The sequence below is a fragment of the Nycticebus coucang genome, chromosome 22 (genome assembly GCF_027406575.1).
Source record: "Nycticebus coucang isolate mNycCou1 chromosome 22, mNycCou1.pri, whole genome shotgun sequence".
Lineage (NCBI taxonomy): Eukaryota > Metazoa > Chordata > Mammalia > Primates > Lorisidae > Nycticebus > Nycticebus coucang.
In genome coordinates, this window is record NC_069801.1 from 47,550,013 (window position 1) to 47,572,386 (window position 22,374).

A 22,374-nucleotide genomic window follows, 5' to 3' on the forward strand; every position below is an offset into this window, starting at 1 on the left:
GAGAAACACAGTAGAATCCCTCAGCAACAGAATGGAGCAAGCAGAAGAAAGGATTTCTGACATTGAAGACAAAGCTTTCGAATGCTCCCAAACCCTCAAAGAAGAAGAGAAATGGAAAGCAAAAACAGACCACTCTCTCAGAGAGCTCTCGGATAATGTGAAGAAAACCAATATTCGTCTTATAGGGATCCCCGAAAGTGATGAAGTGGCTTCACAAGGCACAGAGTCTCTTCTCCATGAGATTATGAAGGAGAACTTTCCAGACATGCCAAGAGATTCCGAAATTCAGATAGCAGTTTCAGAACTCCAGCACGACTCAACCCAAATAAGACATTCCCCAGACACATCATAATCAATTTCACTAAAGTTAATATGAAGGAGAAAATTCTGAAAGCTGCCAGACGAAAGAAAACCATTACGTACAAGGGGAAGAATATCAGAATAACTGCAGATCTCTCTGCTGAAACCTTTCAAGCTAGAAGAAAACGGTCATCGACTTTTAATCTCCTAAAACAAAATAACTTTCAACCCAGGATCCTGTACCCAGCTAAACTGGGCTTCATTTATGACAGAGAAATTAAATACTTCAACGACATTCACATGTTGAAGAAATTTGCCACAGGACATTCTTAGACCTATCCTCCATAAAGACCAGAGTAATTCTCCACCACAAAAGTAACCCCACCCAAAAAATTTTGATCAAATTCCAACTTCCACAGTCGCAAAAGGATTAAAAATGTCCACCGGTCTCTCGAAAGGCTTATCAATACTCTCAGTTAATGTGAATGGTTTAAATTGTCCTCTAAAGAGCATAGGTTGGCGGACTGGATACAAAAACTCAAGCCAGATATCTGCTGCATCCAAGAATCGTATCTTACATTAAAAGACAAATATAGACTCAAGGTACAGGGATGGTCATCCATACTCCAGGCAAATGGAAAGCAGAAAAAAGCAGGCGTTGCAATCCTGTTCGCAGATGCAATAGGCTTTAAACCAACCAAAATAATTAAGGATAAGGATGAACACTTCATATTTATTAAAGGTAATACTCAATATGATGAGATCTCAATTATTAATATTTATGCACCCAACCACAACGCACCTCAATTTATAAGAGAAACTCTAACACACACGAGCAACTCGATTTCCTCCACTTCCATAGTAGTTGGACATTTTAACACTCCGTTAGCAGTCCTGGATAGATCCTCCAAAAAGAAGCTAAGCAAAGAAATTTTAGATTTAAACTCAACCATTCAACATCTGAACTTAACAGACATCTACAGAACATTTCATCCCAAAAAAACTGAATACACATTCTTCTTATCAGCCCACGGAACATATTCCAAAATTGACCACATCCTAGGCCACAAATCTAAACTCAGCACATTTAAAAAAATAGAAATTATTCCTTGCATCTTCTCAGACCATCATGGAATAAAAGTTGAACTAAATAACAACAGGAACCTGCATACCCATACAAAAACATGGAAGCTAAACAACCTTATGCTGAAGGATACATGGGTTATAGACGAGATTAAGAAGGAAATCATCGTATTTTTGGAACAAAACAACAATCAAGACACGAATTACCAGAACCTCTGGGATACTGCAAAGGCAGTCCTAAGAGGGAAATTTATAGCACTGCAAGCCTTCCTCAAGAAAACAGAAAGAGAGGAAGTTAATAACTTAATGGGACATCTCAAGCAACTGGAGAAGGAAGAACACTCCAACCCCAACCCCAGCAGAAAAGAAGAAATAACCAAAATCAGAGCAGAACTAAATAAAATTGAAAACAAAAGAATTATACAACAGATCAATAAATCCAAAAGCTGGTTTTTTGAAAAGATTAATAAAATAGATAAACCTTTGGCCAACCTAACCAGGAAAAAAGAGTAAAATCTCTAATTTCATCAATCAGAAATGGTAACGATGAAATAACAACAGACCCCTCAGAAATTCAAAAAATCCTTAACGAATACTACAAGAAACTCTACTCTCAGAAATATGAAAATCTGAAAGAAATGGACCAATACCTGGAAGTACGTCAGAATGAAGTGGAAATGTTGAACAGGCCTATATCAAGTTCTGAAATAGCATCAACGATACAAAATCTCCCTAAAAAGCAAGCCCAGGACCAGATGGCTTTACGTCAGAATTCTACCAAACACTTAAAGAAGAACTAGTACCTATACTACTAAACCTCTTCCAAAATATAGAAAAAGAAGGAATATTACCCAGCACATTCTACGAAGCAAACATCACCTTGATCCCCAAACCAGGAAAAGACCCAACAAGAAAAGAAAATTATAGACCAATATCACTAATGAATATAGATGCTAAAATACTCAATAAGATCCTAACAAACAGAATCCAACAACACATCAAAAAAATTATACACCATGACCAAGTCGGATTTATCCCAGGGTCTCAAGGCTGGTTCAATATACATGAATCTATAAATGTAATTCAACACATAAACAAATGTAAAAATAAAGACCATATGATTCTTTCAATTGATGCAGAAAAAGCTTTTGATAATATCCAGCATCCCTTCATGATCAGAACACTTAAGAAAATTGGTATAGAAGGGACATTTCTTAACCTAATAGAGGCCATCTACAGCAAACCCACAGCCAATATCGTATTGAATGGAGTTAAATTGAAATCATTTCCACTTAGATCAGGAACCAGGCAAGGTTGCCCATTGTCTCCATTGCTCTTTAACATTGTAATGGAAGTTTTAGCCATTGCAATTAGGGAAGAAAAGGCGATCAAGGGTATCCACATAGGGTCAGAAGAGATCAAACTTTCACTCTTCGCAGATGATATGATCGTATATCTGGAAAACACTAGGGATTCTACTACAAAACTTTTAGAAGTGATCAAGGAATATAGTATTGTCTCAGGCTACAAAATCAACACCCATAAATCTGTAGCCTTTATATATACCAACAATAACCAAGCCGAACAAACAGTCAAGGACTCTATTCCTTTCACAGTAGTGCCAAAGAAGATAAAATATTTGGGAGTATACCTAACAAAGGACGTGAAAGATCTCTACAAAGAGAACTATGAAACTCTAAGAAAAGAAATAGCTGAAGATGTTAACAGATAGAAAAACATACCATGCTCATGGCTGGGAAGAATCAACATTGTTAAAATGTCCATACTGCCCAAAGCAATATATAACTTTAATGCAATTCCTATTAAAGCTCCATTGTCATACTTTAAAGATCTTGAAAAAATAATACTTCGTTTTATATGGAATCAGAAAAAACCTTGAATAGCCAAAACACTACTGAGCAATAAAAACAAAGCAGGAGGAATCACGCTACCAGACCTGAGACTGTACTATAAATCCATAGTGATCAAAACAGCATGGTATTGGCACAAAAGCAGAGAAATAGATGTCTGGAACAGAACAGAGAACCAAGAGATGGATCCAGCTACTTACCGTTATTTGATCTTTGACAAGCCAATTAAAAACATTCAGTGGGGAAAAGATTCCCTATTTAACAAATGGTGCTGGGTAAACTGGCTGGCAACCTGTAGAAGATTGAAACTGGACCCACACCTTTCACCATTAACTAAGATAGACTCTCACTGGATCAAAGAATTAAACTTAAGACATGAAACTATAAAAATACTTGAAGAAAGTGCAGGGAAAACTCTTGAAGGAATCGACTTGGGTGAATATTTTATGAGGAGGACTCCCCAGGCAATTGAAGCAGTATCAAAAATACACTACTGGGACCTGATCAAACTAAAAAGCTTCTGCACAGCCAAGAACATAGTGAGTAAACCAAGCAGACAGCCCTCAGAATGGGAGAAAATATTTGCAGGTTATACCTCCGATAAAGGTCTAATAACCAGAATCCACAGAGAACTAAAATTTATTAGCAAGGAAAGAACATGTGACCCCATTTCAGGGTGGGCAAGGGACTTAAAGAGAAACTTCTCTAAAGAAGACCGACGCAAAATCTACAAACACATGAAAAAAAGCTCATCATCCTTAATCATCAGAGAAATGCAAATCAAAACTACTCTGAGATATCACCTAACCCCAGTAAGAGTAGCCCACATAACAAAATCCCAAAACCAGAAATGTTGGCGTGGATGTGGAGGAAAGGGCACACTTCTACACTGCTGGTGGGAATGCCCACTAATATGTTCCTTCTGGAAGGATGTTTGGAGAATACTTAGAGACCAAAAATAGACCTGCCATTCAATCCTATAATTCCTTTACTAGGTTTATACCCAGAAGACCAAAAGTCACAATATAACAAAGACATCTGTACCAGAATGTTTATTGCAGCCCAATTCATAATTGCTAAGTCATGGAAGAAGCCCAAGTGCCCATCGACCCATGAATGGACTAGCAAATTGTGGTACATGTATACCATGGAATACTATGCAGCCTTAAAGAAAGATGGAGACTTTACCTCTTTCATGTTTACATGGATGGAGCTGGAACATATTCTTCTTAGCAAAGTATCTCAGGAATGGAAGAAAAGGTATCCAATGTACTCAGCCCTACTATGAAGCTAAATTATAGCTTTCACATGAAGACCATAACCCAACTAGAGCACAAGACTATGGGGAAAGGGCCAGGAAGGGGAAGGGAGGGGGGAGGTTTTGGTGGAGGGAGAGTAAGAGGTGGGGCCCCATCTATGGTGCATCTTAGAATGGGTACAGGCGATTGCACTAATGTACACAGCTAAGATTTAACAATAAAAAAAAAAAGAAGAAAAAAATTTAAGTCAATCCTCTGAAACCCTGCGACTGCTTTATGAACTAAGTATATGTCATATTCTAAATTATTAGTTGTCATTTCAACATGTTCACTACATCTTCACTGGAGTAGATGCCATCTCAGGAAAGTACTTACTTTGCTCATGCATAAGAAGCAACCCTGCATCTGTTGAAGTTTTATCATGAGATTGCAGCAATTGAGTCACATCTTCAGGCTCTACTTCTAAATCTAATTATCTTGCTATTTCCGCTCACCTGCAATTACTTTCCCCACTGAAGTGCTGAATCCCTCAAAGTCATCCATGAGGGTTGGAATCATCTTGTTCCAAACTCCTCTTTGCCCTCATCCCTTGAATCATAAGTTCTTAATGGCATCTAGAATGGTGAATCCTTCCCAAAAGGTTTTCAATTTATGTTGCCCAGATCCATCAATATCAGAAGCATCACAGTCAATGGCACCTACAGCCTTATTCTTAAACAAGAAGACTTGAAAGTTGAAATTATTCCTTGATATGTGGTCTGCAAAATGCATATTGTGTTAGCAGGCACAGAAACAATATTCATCTTTTTGTACATCTCTTGGGTGATTAAATGCATTGACAAAGAGCAGTAATACCTTGAAAGTGAAAGGAATCTTTTTTTCTCACATGAGAAATACACATAATAACAGTGACTTAAAATACTCAGCAAACCAGGCTATGAACAGACGTGCTGTCATTCAGGCTTTGTTGTTCCATTTATAGAGCACATGCAGAGTAGATTTAGCATAATTCTTAAAGGTCTTAGGATTTTCAGAATGGTGGATGTACATTGGCTTCAACTTCAAGTCATCAGCTTTATTAACCCCTAACAAGAGAATCAGCCTGTCCTTTGAAGCTTTGAAGTCAGGCATTGACTTCTCCTCTCTAGCTATGAAGTCCCAGATGACATCTTCTTCTAATAGAAGTTTGTTTTGTCTACACTGAAAATCTGTAAACATGATAAAACTTCTTTAACTTGTAATCAATACTTGTAGCTAGATCTTCTGGATAATTTGCTGTAGTTTCTACATTAGCATTTGCTGCTTCGCCTTATACTTATTAGGGAAGAGACTGATTTCCTTAAAATTCCTGAAAGAGCCTCTGCTAGCTTCCAACTTTTCTTCTGCACCTTCCTCATCTCTCTCAGCCTTCACAAAGTACAAGAGAGGGCTTTGCCCAAGATAAGGCTTTGGCTTAAGGAAATGTTGCAATTGGTGTGATCTTTGATTTAGACCACTAAATCTTTCTTCATATCAGTAACAAAGTAGGTTTGCTTTTCTATCATTTTCTCATCAGTGTGTATTCACTGGAGTTGTACTTTTAATTTCCCTCAAGAGCTTTTCCTTTGCATGCACAACTTGGCTAACTGGCACAAAGGACAGCTTATGGCCCAGCTTGGCTTTGACATGTCTTCCTCACTATGTTTAATCAATTCTAACTTTTGGCTAAAAGTGAGAGACATGATTCTTCTTTTCACTTGGTCACTTAGAGGCTCTTGTAGGGTTACTGACTTGCCAAATTTCAATACTGTATCTCAGTAATTGGTAGGCCCATGGAGCAGGACAGAGATAGGAAAATGGCCAATTGGTGAAGCAGTCAGAACACACACAACATTTATCAATTAAATTTGCCATCATATGTGGGAATAATTTGTGGCACCCCAAAACAAGTAACATCAAAGATCATTGATCACAGATTACCACAACAGATACAATAAAATCAAAAACTTTGAAATATTGTAAAAATTTCAAAAATATGACACAGAGGGCGGTGCCTGTGGCTCAAGGGGTAAGGTGCCGATCCCCATATGCTGGAGGTGGTGGGTTCAAACCCAGCCCTGGCCAAAAACCAAAAAAAAAAAAAAAAAAAAATATGACAGAGAAAATGAGCACATGCTATTGGAAAAATGGTACCAACATACTTGCTAGATACAGTGTTGTCATAAACCTTCAAATTGGGAATTTTTCCTTGAAACAAAAAAATCTTCAAGGCACAATAAAGTACAATAAAATGAATTGTGTCTGCATGCCTTCCAGAAATATTATCTATTAATATGCAAGAGTAGAAAGATTAAGATTCATGAAATCAAACTAAAAATGTCCAAGTACACACTTTCCCTTTTTATGAGACAGAGTCTCACTTTGTCACCCTTGATAGAGTGCCATCACAGCTCACAGTAACCACAAACTCTTGGGCTCAAGTGATCCTCTTGCCTCAGGCTCCCATCTAACTGGGACTACAGGTGCCCACCACAACACCTGGCTAATTTTTAGAGACAGGGTCTCGCTCTTGCTCAGGCTGGTCTTGAACTCTTGAGCTCAGGCAATCTAGCTGCCTCAGCCTCCCAGAGATTTTTGGGTTGTTTTTTGTTTTTGTTTTTTGTTTTTTTGTTTTTTTTGAGACAGAGACTCAAGCTGTCACCCTGGGTAGAGTACCGTGACATCACAGCTCACAGCAACCTCAAACTTCCAGGCTCAAGCAATTCTCCTGCCTCCACCTCCCAAGTAGCTGGGACCACAGGTGCCCGCCACAACGCCCGGCTATTTTTTTTTTTTTTTCGGTTGCAGCCGTCATTGTTGTTTGGCGGCCCGGGCTGGATTAGAACCTGCCAACTCAGGTGTATGTGGCTGGCGCCTTAGCCGCTTGAGCCACAGGCGCCGAGCCTTGTTTTTGTTTTTTTAAAGATAGAGTCTTGCTCTGTCGCCTGGGCCAGAGTGCAGTGGCATCACAATGGCTCACTGAAACCCCCGTCTCTAGACTCAAACAATTCTCTTGCCTCAGCCTCTCAAGTAACTGGGACTACAGGTGTGGGCCACCATGCTCAGCAAATTTTTCCTAGTTCTAATAAAGAAAGGGGTCTCACTCTTGCTCAGGCTGGTCTCAAACTCCTGACCTCAAGATATTTGTTATTAACAAAAATAACCATGAAAGCAATATGCACCTAACATTTTAAGGGGAAACACTTGCATAAGTAAAAATATAGCATAAAATGACCACCTGGCTTATTTATCACCTACACCCAAAGCAAGATAAACTTACAATGATGAATAAAGAAATAAAAAATAAGCTTTTGAGGAACAATTAATAGAACTAAATTATTCAATGTGAGAAAGTAAAAAATAGGGAAATGTCTTCAAGTGTAAGAGAAAAGCTATAGAACATGGATTTAAACATCATTATAAACAATCTGTTTTAGATAGAAGAAGGCATTTCCCTCCCACCAGGTTTTAAGAAAAAGAAAGCAGAAAAGTGGTTGCCAAGAGCTTGAGAGAGGGAAAAATGAAGAGTTGCTGTTTAATGGGTACAGAGTTCCCGTTATTTAGATAAAAAGTGCATTTAATTAATAATTCTATACTATACCCTAAGAATTTTATTAAGAGTATAAATCTCATGTTTTGTGTTTTACCACAATTTTTTACAATATGAAAAACAAGAATGTACAAGAGAATATTTGGGGGCATGGAAATGGAGAGAGAATTGAATGATCTAGGTGCAGAACTTACGCAGAAAAAGAAACAAGACCACAAGTACAGTGGGCTAATAACTTAGTGAACTGGAAGAAGTTCAATGTGACATAGGTATAGTGAACAAGGAGAAGAGTGGTAATGTATGAAACTGGAAATGCGAGCATGAGCGCCTTAATCAAGCCGGGACTTACAAGTCATGTTAAAGTGAATTGTTTTGTAAAATCAATGAAAAGCTTTTAAACGGTTTTAAGAAAGGGAATAAGATAATACGGTTAGCGTTTAGTAATATGATAACTTGCTTTTTAAGGCTCAATTAATAAAATTAAGTAAAATTAGGAAAGGATCTTCCCCCAAAAAGAACAAAGGGAAAATTTCAAAAATATCTGGAATTTAGAAGGCAAAACTACATTAAAATAGAAATTAGTACAATCTGCAGTTCTACAATGAAAGTAGATCAAATAAACTGAATCAAATATGAGTTCAACATAGTCAAACTATAGCAACTTGCTAAAATCTGTCCAGCAATGACAGATATATTCAAGTTTCCTTGGATATGATAGTATTTTTTTCAACAGGCAGAAAAAAAAAGTGATGGAAATATATGACTTCTCACTAACCATAGTATTATAGTTTGAATGTGTTTCCTTCAAAATTCAGGTATTGCCAATGTAGCAATATTAAGATGCAAGGGCTTTAAGAGGTGATCAGGCCATGTAGGTTCTGCCCTTGTGAATGGGATTAGGTGCTCCTATAAAAGGACTTGACAGAGGGAATTTTGTCCCCTTTGCCCTTCAGACTTCTGCCACATGAGGACAGAGTGTCCTCCCCTTCCCTCCCTGAGGAGGATATAGCATCAAGGTGCCATCCTGGAAGCAGAGAACAGCCCTGAACCTGCTAGCACCATAATCTTGGACTTTCCAACCTCCAGAAATGTAAGAAAATGAATTCATGTCCTTTATAAATTACCTAGTCTTGGGTATTTTGATAAAGCAGCACAAAACAAACTAAGACACATAATATGAAAAATAAATGAACTTCAGTTGTAAAGTATGATTATGCACTATACTTAATTAGGGTTTTTTTTTTTTTTGACGCTCCTAGGTATTTGATTTGCATAAGCCTTAAAACAGCATCATATATCATTTCAGCTGCATACAATAGAAAAAAATTACTCTCAAACTTACCTCTATTTTAACATAGTAAAAATAGAGCACAAAATCAATAAAAGAAAATTATGAGTTTCAGTATGCTTTATTCCCCTTATTGTTAGTAGTCAACTCAGAAGAACAGAACATAAACTAAATGTTTACCTAATAAATTATTTATGATAGGAAAAAAATCTTACCAACAGTACAGCTGTCTTCAAGTACCACATCAACATTTCTGTCTCTGTACTCAACCCTGAAGTCCAGCATCCGAGGTTGCCTTTCTACAATCTGCCTAGATGGCATTACAGGTCGAAACGCCGAAGAAGAGGGAGTAGGAGCTGGAGCTGGATGATTTGCTGGATTAAATGCAGGTCCTGTTATGGTCTCTCCTCCATATTCACTAAAATGTTGACATAAAAGAAGCATTATCATCAACCAAATCATCATAGAATACCACCAGGGACCCTCTCATACTCAGCTTGTGCTGTTCTTCTAATCAAGTTTACCTACCCATATATCAAGGCCAAATTCAAGTTCTACTCCCTCCACAAAATCTTCCCCAGAGACTGAAGATCACATTACTCTCCCTTTCATTCTTGCCTTTCTATGTTTATTGGCAATATCATACCATTTAGCATTTATTTAGGTTTTTGCCTTGTATTGTTATGATGTTGGTAAAACACCATTTTAAACTCTGTAAATTAAGAATACCTTTTCCATCACTTACTCTTAATCAATGAACCATTATTTCACTCTTGAACCCTACTTTCCAAAAAGCCTTTTGAAACTTCACTGTCCTAGAACCTCAATTCTCCCAGACTCTTTACAGTCTTCAAAGATAATTTTTTTCCTACTTTGCTGAGAAAACAAAAGCCATCAAGAGAAATTTCCTTTTCTTCTTAACATCACATGCAAAGATAACCTGCAAATGTTCTTTCATTCTTGCACTCCCTCCATCTCTCTCTCACTCTCCCTCTTCCCTTCTTCCCTAGGGATTATCACTTTCCTTTCCGGTACCTTTGATTTTTCCTTCTCTCCTGGATTCTCCATCTCTTTATGCTAATAGGCACATGGGTTTTCATTTCTTCTTTTACTTGATCTTTCCTTCCTATTGTATGGGGGAATACAGGCAATTTTCTCTAAAACTATTCTTTTCCTCCTCAAGCCATCCGCACTTCCATTTTCTTAGCTAATTTTTGTGTGTGTTTGTGTGTGGATATATGTGGTTTGGGGTTTTGGCTTATTTATTTATTTATTTTTTATTTTTTTGCAGTTTTGGGCTGGGGCTGGGTTTAAACCCACCACCTCCGGCATATGGGGCCGGCGCCCTACTCCTTTGAGCCACAGGCACCGCCCTATTTTTTATTTTTTAGTAGAAACAGGGTCAAATTTTATCGCCCCCAGTAGAGTGCCCTGGCGTCACACAGCTCACAGCAACCTCCAGCTCTTGGGCTTAGGTGATTCTCTTGCCTCAGCCTCCCGAGTAGCTGGGACTACAGTTGCCCGCCACAACACCTGGATATATTTTTGTTGCAGTTTGGCCGGGGCCAGGTTTGAACCCACCACCCTCGGTGTATGGGGTCAGTGCTGTACCCACTGAGCTACAGGCGCTGCCCATGGTTTTTAGCTTTTTTAGACAGGTCTAAGTTGCCTCAGCTAAAGTGCAGTAAAGTGATCATAGTTTACTCCAGCCTCCAACTCCTGGTATATGTCTGGTCTCAGAAAATTAGGTCAACTGGAGGTGGTTGATGTAAGGAAGGGGTTAACTATGAAGGTTCTACTATAGTTGGCTGAGTGATTTGTAATCAGTCTTTTAAAGATTAGAACACAATAAAATAGAAATTATCAGTATTATGTCACTTAATAGTTAGGACCAAGTATCATTTCATAAAGCTTCTAATTCTGTTACACATTTGTTTGTATGTGCTTTGCAGTCTCAGACAAGTATTTTAAATTGCACACGAAATTTACAGACACCCTGTATTTTTCATTTTAAGTCATAATCAAAAATGTTTGAAAGCAACAAGTTTATATATCACCAGAGTTGAGATACTCTAGTAATCACTGATCCAAAGACAAAATCTATCCTTAACTTTTAAAGAAAATAAACCTGTAAGGAAAACATGGGTACAGAGAAAAAGTCCAAAGTGAAAAAAGAAAAATGTCATTACTGAAATGCAAAGTGAGCGCCTAAATATCCATGAACAGAATTTCAGCAAAACAATTCACATGTCTAAACTTTGTCACACCTTCTCAGAATCTAAGAAAAATAGCTAATATTAGTAAGCTGGTCACTGTTTCTTGACTCTAAATCCACCCCTCTGTATTCTTCTGTGATACAGGGGCCAAGTTTCTGTAAAACTGTATTTTCCTTTGCTAAATGGTTTTCTCTTAGATTCTGCCACTAGAAAATACTATAGAGGGTCTCGTAGTTAAAAAGAGGGGAAGGAAGATTTTCTTCTTCCAGCTTGCATGCATTTCTATCCCTATCACCCTGTAACTACCCTGTAGTAGTTCCTGTGCTTTGGTTTTTCAGCATTCTTATAACTATCTTCTTGACATACCCTCAGATACCAACAGCAGCTGGACAGTGTGCATGCAAAGAAATCTGACCCCCAGCTTCATAGGCCTCCCTCTGAGCTTCATGTTCTATTAACCACATTGTTCCCCAAACCCAGGAGTAGGAGCTTCCTCCAGCAGTTATTATATACAGGTTAATATCCCTTTTTGCTCTTTTAGTCTTCCACACCTGTGTAACCAATCCTACAATCAATTCCTTTTGTTGAAATATCTAAGATGGTTTCATTTTTCCTTAACTGAATGCTGTAAAGGAGTCCCAGAAAACATACTTTCAAAGATAGGATTTAGAAATTGGCTTAATTATGTCCTTAACCTTCAATTCACTGATAGTCCTTGCCAATGGAAAATGAATACTGGTGATCCATGCCATGCACTGGCATCATGATTATTAAATTATTATCAGTGGCTGGGTGTACTGGCTGACATCTGTAATCCTAGCACTTTGGGAGGCCAAGACCGTAGGCTTGAGGCCAGCAGTTGGAGAATAGCCAGGGCAACACAGGGAGACCCCATCTCCACAAAAAAATTTAGAAATTAACACTCAAAAAACTTAATTTAATTCAAGTGTGGGGAAGGGGAGAGGACAGAGGAGGGGAGGGGAAGAGGGCAAGCGAATGGTGAGTTCCCACCTATTGGGAACAATGTAAGAGTATATGGCACAACTACCACAGGGAACTTACCTAACAAAATGCAAACACTGTAACCTAATCATTTGCACCCTCATATTAACCTGAAATATAAATAAATAAATAAATAAATAAAACAGATAGCTTGTAGCATGAATAACTGTTTAATTTCTATTCTCCACCCTAGACAATCACTGACGCTTCCCATCACTGTAATTTAGATCTGTCATGTCATGCAATCATATAATGCATACTCTTTTGTGCCTGCTTTGTTCTTCAGTAAAATGTTCTTCTAATCCAACAAAAAAATAATAAAAATAAAAATTAGCCAGGTGTGGTAGTACACACCTGTAGTGCTAGCTACTCAGGAGGCTGAGGTGGGAGGACAGCTTGAGCCCAAGAGTTTAAGTAAGACCCTTACTTTAAAAAAATAAAAAAAAATTGTATATATATACATATATACATGTATGTGTGTGTGTGTATATATATAATATATATATATACATTGTGTGTATATATATATATAATATATATATATATCACTTGTAGCTTAATATGATGACATGCTTGTGGGACCAAATGACTATTATGTAACTATAATAGTGGTAATGACAACAAGGACTCAAGGATGGCTACTTTTGACTAGGAGACTAGAAAAATAGAATATATTCAGAGTTTTTAACTTTCTGCTCAAAGTCACGCTAAGATAGCTACAAAGTTTTGAAAATGGCCCCTTTAAAAGAATTTCTTCCTTCTTTTAACAACAAGTGTGACCCTGCCAAGAATTAGTTCCAAAATTTAATTTGGCAGTTTACAGACTACAGTGAAAGTTGAATAAACATACTTTCTAAGTTTCTTTTGAAAAAATTAAGATACTATTTTGAAAGCAATAATACCCTAAGATGTGGAATAGGGATACGTGCATAGACTCAGATGAAGGACAATCTTGAATCACCCCCTGCCAGTTTCTCTGAGGTCTTTTATAAGCAGAAACAGATCCTCCTCCTATGACTGAGGAGGCTAGACTCCACTTTCTTGAAAACTGTTAATACTCTTACCCAAAACAGTTACCTTGAAAGAATATTCTTTAGTTTTATTCTTAAAAACTATCCCTCACTATCCTTATTGCCTCTAAATATAGATTTAGGCATACTCTAAAAGAAAAGCTACAATATCTTCACCGAGAAGAGATTATTTCCGAAAATTATAACATTTTGATAAATTTCACTAGCAAAAATCTGAGAAATAGGTAAGAAACAAATTTGAAGTGTGTTTGACCAAAAGAGTTTAGATAGAGTCAAATATAATATGTTGGCTTAAGCAGTTATAAACACCTCTAATGGTTTGCTTGCTGGTTGAACGCAATGTCTCAAAATTTAGGAGTCTACATTTAACACGGATGAGATGCCCAAACCCCTTAGCAGAAGGTACAAAAAATCCAGATGCTTAAAGAAACAGGAACGCTGCAGTGGATTAACCTTACACAGCAAAACCTCCTGCATTGACTATCTTCTTAGGTTGACCCAATTTTCATAGGCCAGACATACACATATGCGTATCGGTACAGTGGGCCAGGTTCGTTATGTTGACTACCTCTACATGTTGACCAGTTTGTTACTGTCCCTTATGTGGTCAACTTACAGAGGTTCTATCATATAACCTGAATATACATACACCTCCCTATGCATCATCCATGAAATCCTGGAGGATATTACATGAAAGCATTGAAAAATGCAACAGTAAAGAACTCTGTGTTCTTGAAAAACTCTGTAGTGGCTGGGAATGACATGAGGAGATGACACCACTGAGAAAGACTTTCTAATGGGCTGGTGAAATTCCAGAGTGGCAGGGGTCAAATGGCAAACTGTAATGATAAGGAAAGGTAAGAACTATTACATTAATGAACAGCAAGAACAAAAAGTGGCAATCATACAGTTTTGACCTATCCAGACATTTAGTAGTATTTAACTGAGCATGGTATTCCTAAGAAAGAAAACTAAATGCCAGTCTACTAAAATATTACTTGACCTATAAACAGTAGAAACCCTAGACTTGGTGGTCTAAACCCTGACTTCAATAACCCCCACAGAAAGGTCTAGTTTCTAAACAAAAGTTGGTTCACAGACATGAAGCCCCTGTATTAAATGGAAGTCCTGGTTCCCCAAAAGGTAAGTCAACAGAGCCACAGGTATACATCCTAAAATTTCCCAAGACTTCCACTAAAAGGCCTATACTCAGTAGGGGTGTCCAACTTCTTTTCTTTGTTGCTACACTTTGGAAGAGTAAGAGTTGTCTTGAGCCACACAGTAAATACACAAACAGTACAAACCATTTACTAAGGTATCTGTGTGCCGATAAAAGGAAAGTATCAGAATTTTTTTTTTCCTTGCAGTTTTTGGCCGGGGCTGGGTCTGAACCCGCCACCTCCGGCATATAGGGCCAGCACCCTACTCTCTTGAGCCACAGGCACTGCCTGAAAGTATCAGAATTTTTAGGGGATTAGGGGATTACCAGATGCTAACTTGAAAATGATTATAATTCCTGGGGATTTTACAGAAGTGGAAGATTAAAGTTGGAAGGGAAGTCTGGCCCAAATAAACTCACAGTAAGTTCAAGCAATCTGTCAATATACACTGCAGTGACTTCCCTAGCCCCTAAATGAATCAGAGAAAGACACACTCAGTAACGAATAGCCAGCCCTTATTGATTCCCTGATCCATGGAGTTAGGGACGTAAAATAGGAAGAAATAACAGGAAGCAAACAATCTTGCATATACTTTTTATTCTCTATACTAATTTGTAAGACAAATGACAAGCATTTGATCATGACAAGCATTTTGGTTACACCCAGAAGGATACACAATACAGCAGTGATTTTCAATTGGTGTGCCACGCCACACTGGTGTGCTGTGAGAGGATTTTAGGTATGGTGGGAAAATTTTTAAAGATCATTAATTAAATTATTTTCAAAATAAGTTCAAAGCATGGTAAGTATATTCTTCTGTTTTACTCTTTTTTCATCAGCATAATTTAAGTGTGCTGTGAAAGTTAAACTACAGGTTCGAGTGTGCCATGAGATAAAAGTTAAAAAGCACTGCAATATAGCACACCCTCCACAGACTTTTCCAAAAGATTATTGTCAACTCTCTGGCTCTTGGTCATAATAATCAAGTCTGGAGAGATCTTCATCACCAGTCATTCCACAGAACATTAAATAAAAACAGTGCAGACTGGTCCTGAAGATCAGAAGTAGTAAGTACAGGCTGGATATTTCCAATTCAAAAAGCTCCAAAATCTGAAACTTTTTGAGCGCTGCATAACACTCAAAGAGTTCATTGAAACATTTTGGATTTCAGATTTTCAAATTGAGGTTACTGATGCATTAAGTGTAATGCAAGTACCACAAAATGCAAAAAAATCTGCAATCTGTGGCCAGGCACAGTGTGGTTCACACCTATAATCTCAGCACTTTGGGAGGCTGAGGAGGAGGCTAGCTTGAGGCCAGGAGATTGAGAACAGCCTAGGCAACATACTGAGACCCTGTCTATACATAAGAAAAAAATATTTTTAGAAATGAGCTGGGTAATGGTGGCACATACCTGCAATCCCAGCTACTTGGGAAGCTGAGGAGGGAGGATCATTTGAGCTATGATCATGCCTCTGCACTCCAGCCTGAGTGACAGAAAGAGATCTTATCTCTTTAAAACAAACAAACAAAAAATACTAAAATCTTAAACACTTCTGATCCCAAGAATTTTAGGTAAGAATGTACCCTGTAGGTTGCTTTGGTAAGACATATGCATGCCAGAGATTAGCAGGAAACCACAAAAAGGCAGGGGCCTACCACCTTGATAAAGTTTCTGAGTCAAATGGTCAAAAGCTATACCTTGTACTGCTCATCAAAAAGTAAGAAATAACCAAGTTAACTGAAGAAGAAAAATATTGGATTGAGAAAAGAAAAAGTGATTATGTATAATATAGTGGCACTAACCAAAACATGACTGCTGAATTATGGCCTCAATCCAAGGTATCTTTGAAAGACAGGAGTGGAAAAAAAAAAGCCTCCCAATAGGAAAAACTTAAGATTGGACCACAGGTTAACTACTTCATTTGGATGGAAAGATAGCCAGGGTATAATTGAATCACAGACAACAGATAATCCGTTAGCCAGCTGAACAGAACTTGGAATGAATAAAATTGGAAAAGTGAGTGGCAAGGAAGTCTGGGGAAGAAATATAGAAATGAATCTTTTAGGACTGAAATAGAATACAAATGCATTTGTTTTCCAAGTGTGTGTTCCCATAGGCTAACCACTAAAAAGAAAAAGGCTCTCAGTAGCATGGACAAGATGACATTATTCATCAGCTTCTTTTCTCTTTCTACTAGATGTGCTCAGTACATTAATATATAATATGACCATGCCTACAGCACTGGTCTCATTAATGGCACCATTACCAAGATTCATGGACACCATCACCTAGGAGCAGCAAGCTTGACAGAACAATGAAATAGATTACTAAAGACTCAGGTATGACACAGACTGAGAGATAACCTCAAAATGTAGGGCTCTACCATAAAGGATGTGGCATATGCTTTGTATCAGGGACCAAACATCATGCTATTTCTCACACTATCAGAAAGCATGTCTGAGGTTAAGAGGTGGTTCCTCTTACTATATCTAATAATTTCCTGCAACTTTTGGGCTCTGCTGGTTCAGAGATCATAGTACCCAGAGATACAATGTTCCCACAAAACTTCCATTGAAATGGAACTTGAGAATGTCACTCAGCCACTTTGTATTCCTTGCGGCATTGAATCAACCAGCAAGAGTGATACTGGCTAGAGTGAACAGTCCTGGTTACTTTAACAAAAAAAAAAAAAAAACAGAAGTTAAGCATGGCGTTGGCTGCACAATGGACTAAAACTGGAACCTTAAGGATATTCTGGGACATGCCCAATAAGAGTTAATGAAAAATTGGTGGGGCCTTGGTGTGTGTCACACTTTATGGGGGCAAGACATGATTGCAAAAGGGACTTTACCTAACAATTGCAACCAGTGTAACCTGGCTTATTGTACCCTCAATGAATCCCCAACAATAAAAAAAAAAAAAAAAGAGTTAATGAAAATTACAATAAAAAAGCTAAGTGCCATGAGGATTCTGACTCTTCAAGAATGTAGGTTTGAGATGCCCCACCAGGTGAAGAACACTGACTACTTGAGTTGCTGGCTCAAGAAGGAATATAGAATAAATAGTGGTAGGAAAAATTTAAAGTATCAACTATGGCCTTATGAACAGTAATAGAAACAAGGACTTCAGTAGCACACACAAACATATACACACTTACCTTCGACTTTCTTGTTGCAGTGTGCACACTGATCCCACCAACATCACCCAAACAGTGACACATCACCCTGATAGTGGCATCCCCTTTGTTTAGCAACAGCCACTGGTGTTAGCTTCTAGTTTTTTCAGCACATTTTGCACAAGCCTCTTTTCACCTTGTCAGAGCTACCAATTCTAGGTAAGCAGGATTTCCTTCTCATACATCTGAAGCCAACTTCCTAGGGCCCTTCCATTGTAAGTTCTATTAACCTCAATCTTGTCCAACCTCTTTCCTTTGTTCCTCCATCACTTTCCTTTATGCCCTCTGGAGGTCAACAGAGGGTCTACAGAGGGTCTCCCTGGTAGGACTGCTCTAGCCATTCCTTTTTAACTTGGAGTAGGCCTCTCGATAACCCCACAGAGACACACAAGCCCCAACACTCTGCCTACTCTACTCAAGGGAAACTATGAGTCTGCTCTTGCCCTGGGCTCCTTTCCTCACCAATCAGAAGGAGCCACCCCAATCTGCGCCTGATGGTAGAGCTGCTTCCTACAGTCATCATATCTGGGTTATTTCAATACTCCCTTTATGACCTTTTAACCTTCACCACATCTGTGGAACTGATCTCCTATATGAAATTCCCTCTATTGAAATCCCTAAGATGATTCCTTTTCCCTTATCAAGCACTAAGAAGTAGTATAACATATTTAATCAGAGCAGACCATTTTTTGAGCTATTCCTTGGACATTTTCTTAGTAGTCAAAAAATTCTATTTCAAGAAAAAATAATAAGTTTAAATTTTGAATGAAAAGTTTTCCTAGTAAATGAGAAAAAGGAAGAGATTTTACCAGTTAATGAATGATTCCGTCAGTTTTCACTAATATTAATGACATCGAAAAAATCCAAAGCATCCAAAATTGTTACTTAAAAAAGAATAAATATATATTTCAAATTTTCCATATATGAAAACTACCATGTTATAACCTCACTACTCTTACAAGACTGGATTGGAAGCTAGGCAAGGAAGCACATGCTTATAGTCCTAGTTACTCAGGAGGATTAGGCAAAAGGATTGCTTGAGCCCAAGAGTTTGAGTCCAGCCTGGATAACACAGTGTCCTCATTTCTTTAAAAAGACACTGATTGGTAAGGGAATCTCTATGGGGACATCTATTTTAGATGTAAAACCTCCACTAAAGGAGGGTTTTTACCCATATTCAACTTCCCTCTACAAACCACGCAGGTTCCTTGGAAGGCAATGAATAAAAAGCAAAGTGGTAGGCAGGTATGGTGGCTCGTGCCTATAATCCTAGCACTTTAAGATGCTGAGGTGGGAGGATCGCTTGAGCTCAGGAGTTTGAGATCAGCCTGAGCAAGAGCAAGACCCTATCCCTACTAAAAAAAAAAGAAAGAAAGAAAAAAGAAAGAGAAAAAGAAAAATTAACCACAAATTGTGGTAGGTGGCTGTAGTCTCATCTGCAGCAGGACGGATCACTTGAACCTAGGAATTTGAAGTTGCTGTGAGCTACTTTGATGCCACCTGTACTGGGCAACAGAATAAGACTCTATCTCAAAAAAAAAAAAAAGAAAGAAAGAAAAGTGAACAGGAACTCTGCTCTTGTTTATCATTTTTAAAACTCTCTGTCTTTTATTTATTTATTTATGGAGACAGAGTCACCCTTGGTAGAATGCCATGGCTCACCTCAAAGCAACCTCAAACTCTTGGGCTTGAGCAATTCTCTTGCCTCAGCCTCCAGAATAGTTGTAACTACAGGCATGCACTACAACAAATGCTAGTTTTTTCCATTTTTGGTAGAGATGAGGTCTCACTCTTGCTCAGGCTGGACCTGAACTCCTGAGCTCAAGCAATCCACCCAACTTAGCCTCCCAGAGTCTAGGATTACAGGAGTGAGCCACTGTGCACGGCCTCCTATCAGTTGTTTCAAGTCGACCCTCATGGCAAAATTACTGTGTGCTCCTTTCAAAAACAATTAAATTACTTTACAGATAAACTCGTGAATCAAATCAGATTTTTTAAATGGGAATTACAAGACAGAAAGTAATCAGCCAAAAGGGGTATTTTGTAAATCAGAAAACTTGGGCATTTATATATTCTAAAATCATAATGGTCGTGTCTTGAAAATAAATGTTTTTCTTCTCTAGATGTTCTCAATGGACTAAACAATGCACAAATATGGGTCTCAAAATAAATATGAATTAATAAATACTGCTCATTTAGTGAGTAAAATTACATTATCAATTTATAATTTCTAATTTAAACCTTTTACTCAAAGGAAAACCTGAAAACAAAAGTTATGACACGCTTGCCTTACTGATCTTGAAGAAGACAGGGTAGTATAAAGAACATGGCGTCACAAATGAAACAACCTACTATAATACTTGTGACCTTGGGCAAGTCTATGTAAACTCTCTAATCTTGAGTTCTTTAAATGTGAAATATGAGCATTTACTTCTCATGAGTTGTAATGAGTACTAATAGAGGAAAAATGTGTCAATCAATTCGCAGCGTCTTAAGCATTCAAAAAGTGTTAGCTTCTTTCCTTTGGACTTTATATTACGAAGCATAATCCCTCTTTCAGACTCACACAAAAATCTGATTTTAAGAAAAGCTATACACCACAAGAATGTTAGTTCTTCTTCTCCAAAAATAATTTATATTAAAGAAAAACCTCCTTTAGATTGTGTATAATTAGTACAGTTTTTTTTATAATCTCTGGTCAAAGGAATTAAGTATCAACCAATCTGCCAGTGCTGTGGGTATTTAATTATTTTCTACCAAAAAGTTTAATGCCCCATGACAATATAGCATTATACAGTAATTTTTTAGAACTATAGTTTTTGATACGTCTTTTCTTTGTCAAGGTAGGAACTGGAAAATTAAGAGTCAGTTGTAAACACAGACTATATTCACCTTTATTATAAAAAAGCATACAAAACAAAAATCCTTTTAGCTCCTGGTATGTACCATTTTTAGCATTGTGTCTTTTGCTGTCGTATTAAGCCTACGAGAGAGTACAAAGAGCCCTATTTCATTCTTTCATGTTCCTCTGGTTGGTAGACACACAAGAGGAATTCTCAGTTATGTAAAATCCACATTGATTTCAAGGCTAAAGAACAAAGTTAGGACGGAAATAGTTGAAGAATATTGCTAGATATTGTGATTTTCTTATGTAAACATAAATCATTCCTTAAAAACAAGCAAACAAAACCAACAAAACCCCACTATGATCAAAATAAAGCCTCAAATATTATAGTGATTTTATGAGAAATCACTTTAGTACTGAATCTCTAGCCATAAAATATATTAGGCAAAAGGAATCATCTGTGACAGGAAAGAAGAAATGTGTACAGGAGAGAGGGAATTTCTACAGTTTACCCATCGCAAATGCTATTAATTAGAAGACACATACAAATATGTATTCTGAATCTTGAAGCTGAACCTGCAAGGGTTTAGCACTGAAAAAGTTTTGGCACTAAAAGTGGTAATAACGTTAACTCAAAAATAAAACTGAAATGATATTTTAGAGTTTAAAACTTTCCACACTAGGAAAAAAAAAATGATCATGAAGGAAGTATCTATAATCTAGACGAGGATTTCAATCTAATCAAATGTATTTGAACAAAAAAGGTTGGGGGGGTGGCAAAATAAGTTGATAGAGACTCTAGAAATCAGCCATTTTTATTCTGGATAAAACTCTTTGTGATAGTTTAAAAGAAAGAGGCGTGGGATATTAAGTCTACTTTTACCTAAAAACCACTAATAATTAAGAATAAAGATACCGAAGAGAATTTTGCTTCCATGCTAAGTATACAGTTTCCAATAAAGTATAGAACATTTTGCAGCTCATGGTAAATTTTTTTGATATTTTTTGCAATGAGGCTGTTTCTCCAAAACAGCCTCATTCCTAGTCTGCTATTTCTGTTTGCCTCAACTGTACTTTTGAGATCATGCTTCAGTGACTTAGAAATCTCACCTGCCAAAATCCAAGCCAAAGTTTGAACTGAGAGGAAAGAGGTGGAAAAAAAATCAAGTAATTAAGCTACACTTGGAAAGGAGAATGTTTTTACCTCCTATGACTTTACAGTGTGTTCTTTTAATCCAGAACCAGTCTCTAATTTTAAGGAGAGAAAAGTTATGAATTTATTTTTAACTTAAGGAATTATATTGTAACTATTATAATTCTTTTGGCCTCATCTCCCAATTTTACCTCTGGCAATGACACAAAACCACTAAAACCATTCCACTTGATAACACTGGCTTTTCCAGGTAAAATAAAGTAGTTCAGTGCTCTGGCAAGTTTCATTATTAAAGACTTAATCGAATTGTTGCAAGTTATATACTTGATTTAGTAACAAAAAGAGCATAAAAAAAGATTTTAGTAAGCTTAGAGATAAAGCCTGTATAGTTAGATGGTAACCATACCTTGAAGCTACTG

General features: G+C 37.5%; 1 protein-coding gene across 3 annotated transcripts in view; it reads right to left on the bottom strand.

The window, feature by feature from the left end:
• FAF1 (Fas associated factor 1) overlaps positions 1-22,374 on the bottom strand; it is a 498,736-nt gene that overhangs the window by 335,190 nt on the left and 141,172 nt on the right. For all 3 annotated transcript variants that reach the window (XM_053575767.1, XM_053575768.1, XM_053575766.1), the window contains one exon: positions 9,585-9,787. In XM_053575767.1, coding sequence (XP_053431742.1) covers positions 9,585-9,690 — 106 coding nt within the window. In that variant the 5' untranslated portion in view covers positions 9,691-9,787. The remainder of the gene's footprint in view (positions 1-9,584; positions 9,788-22,374) is intronic.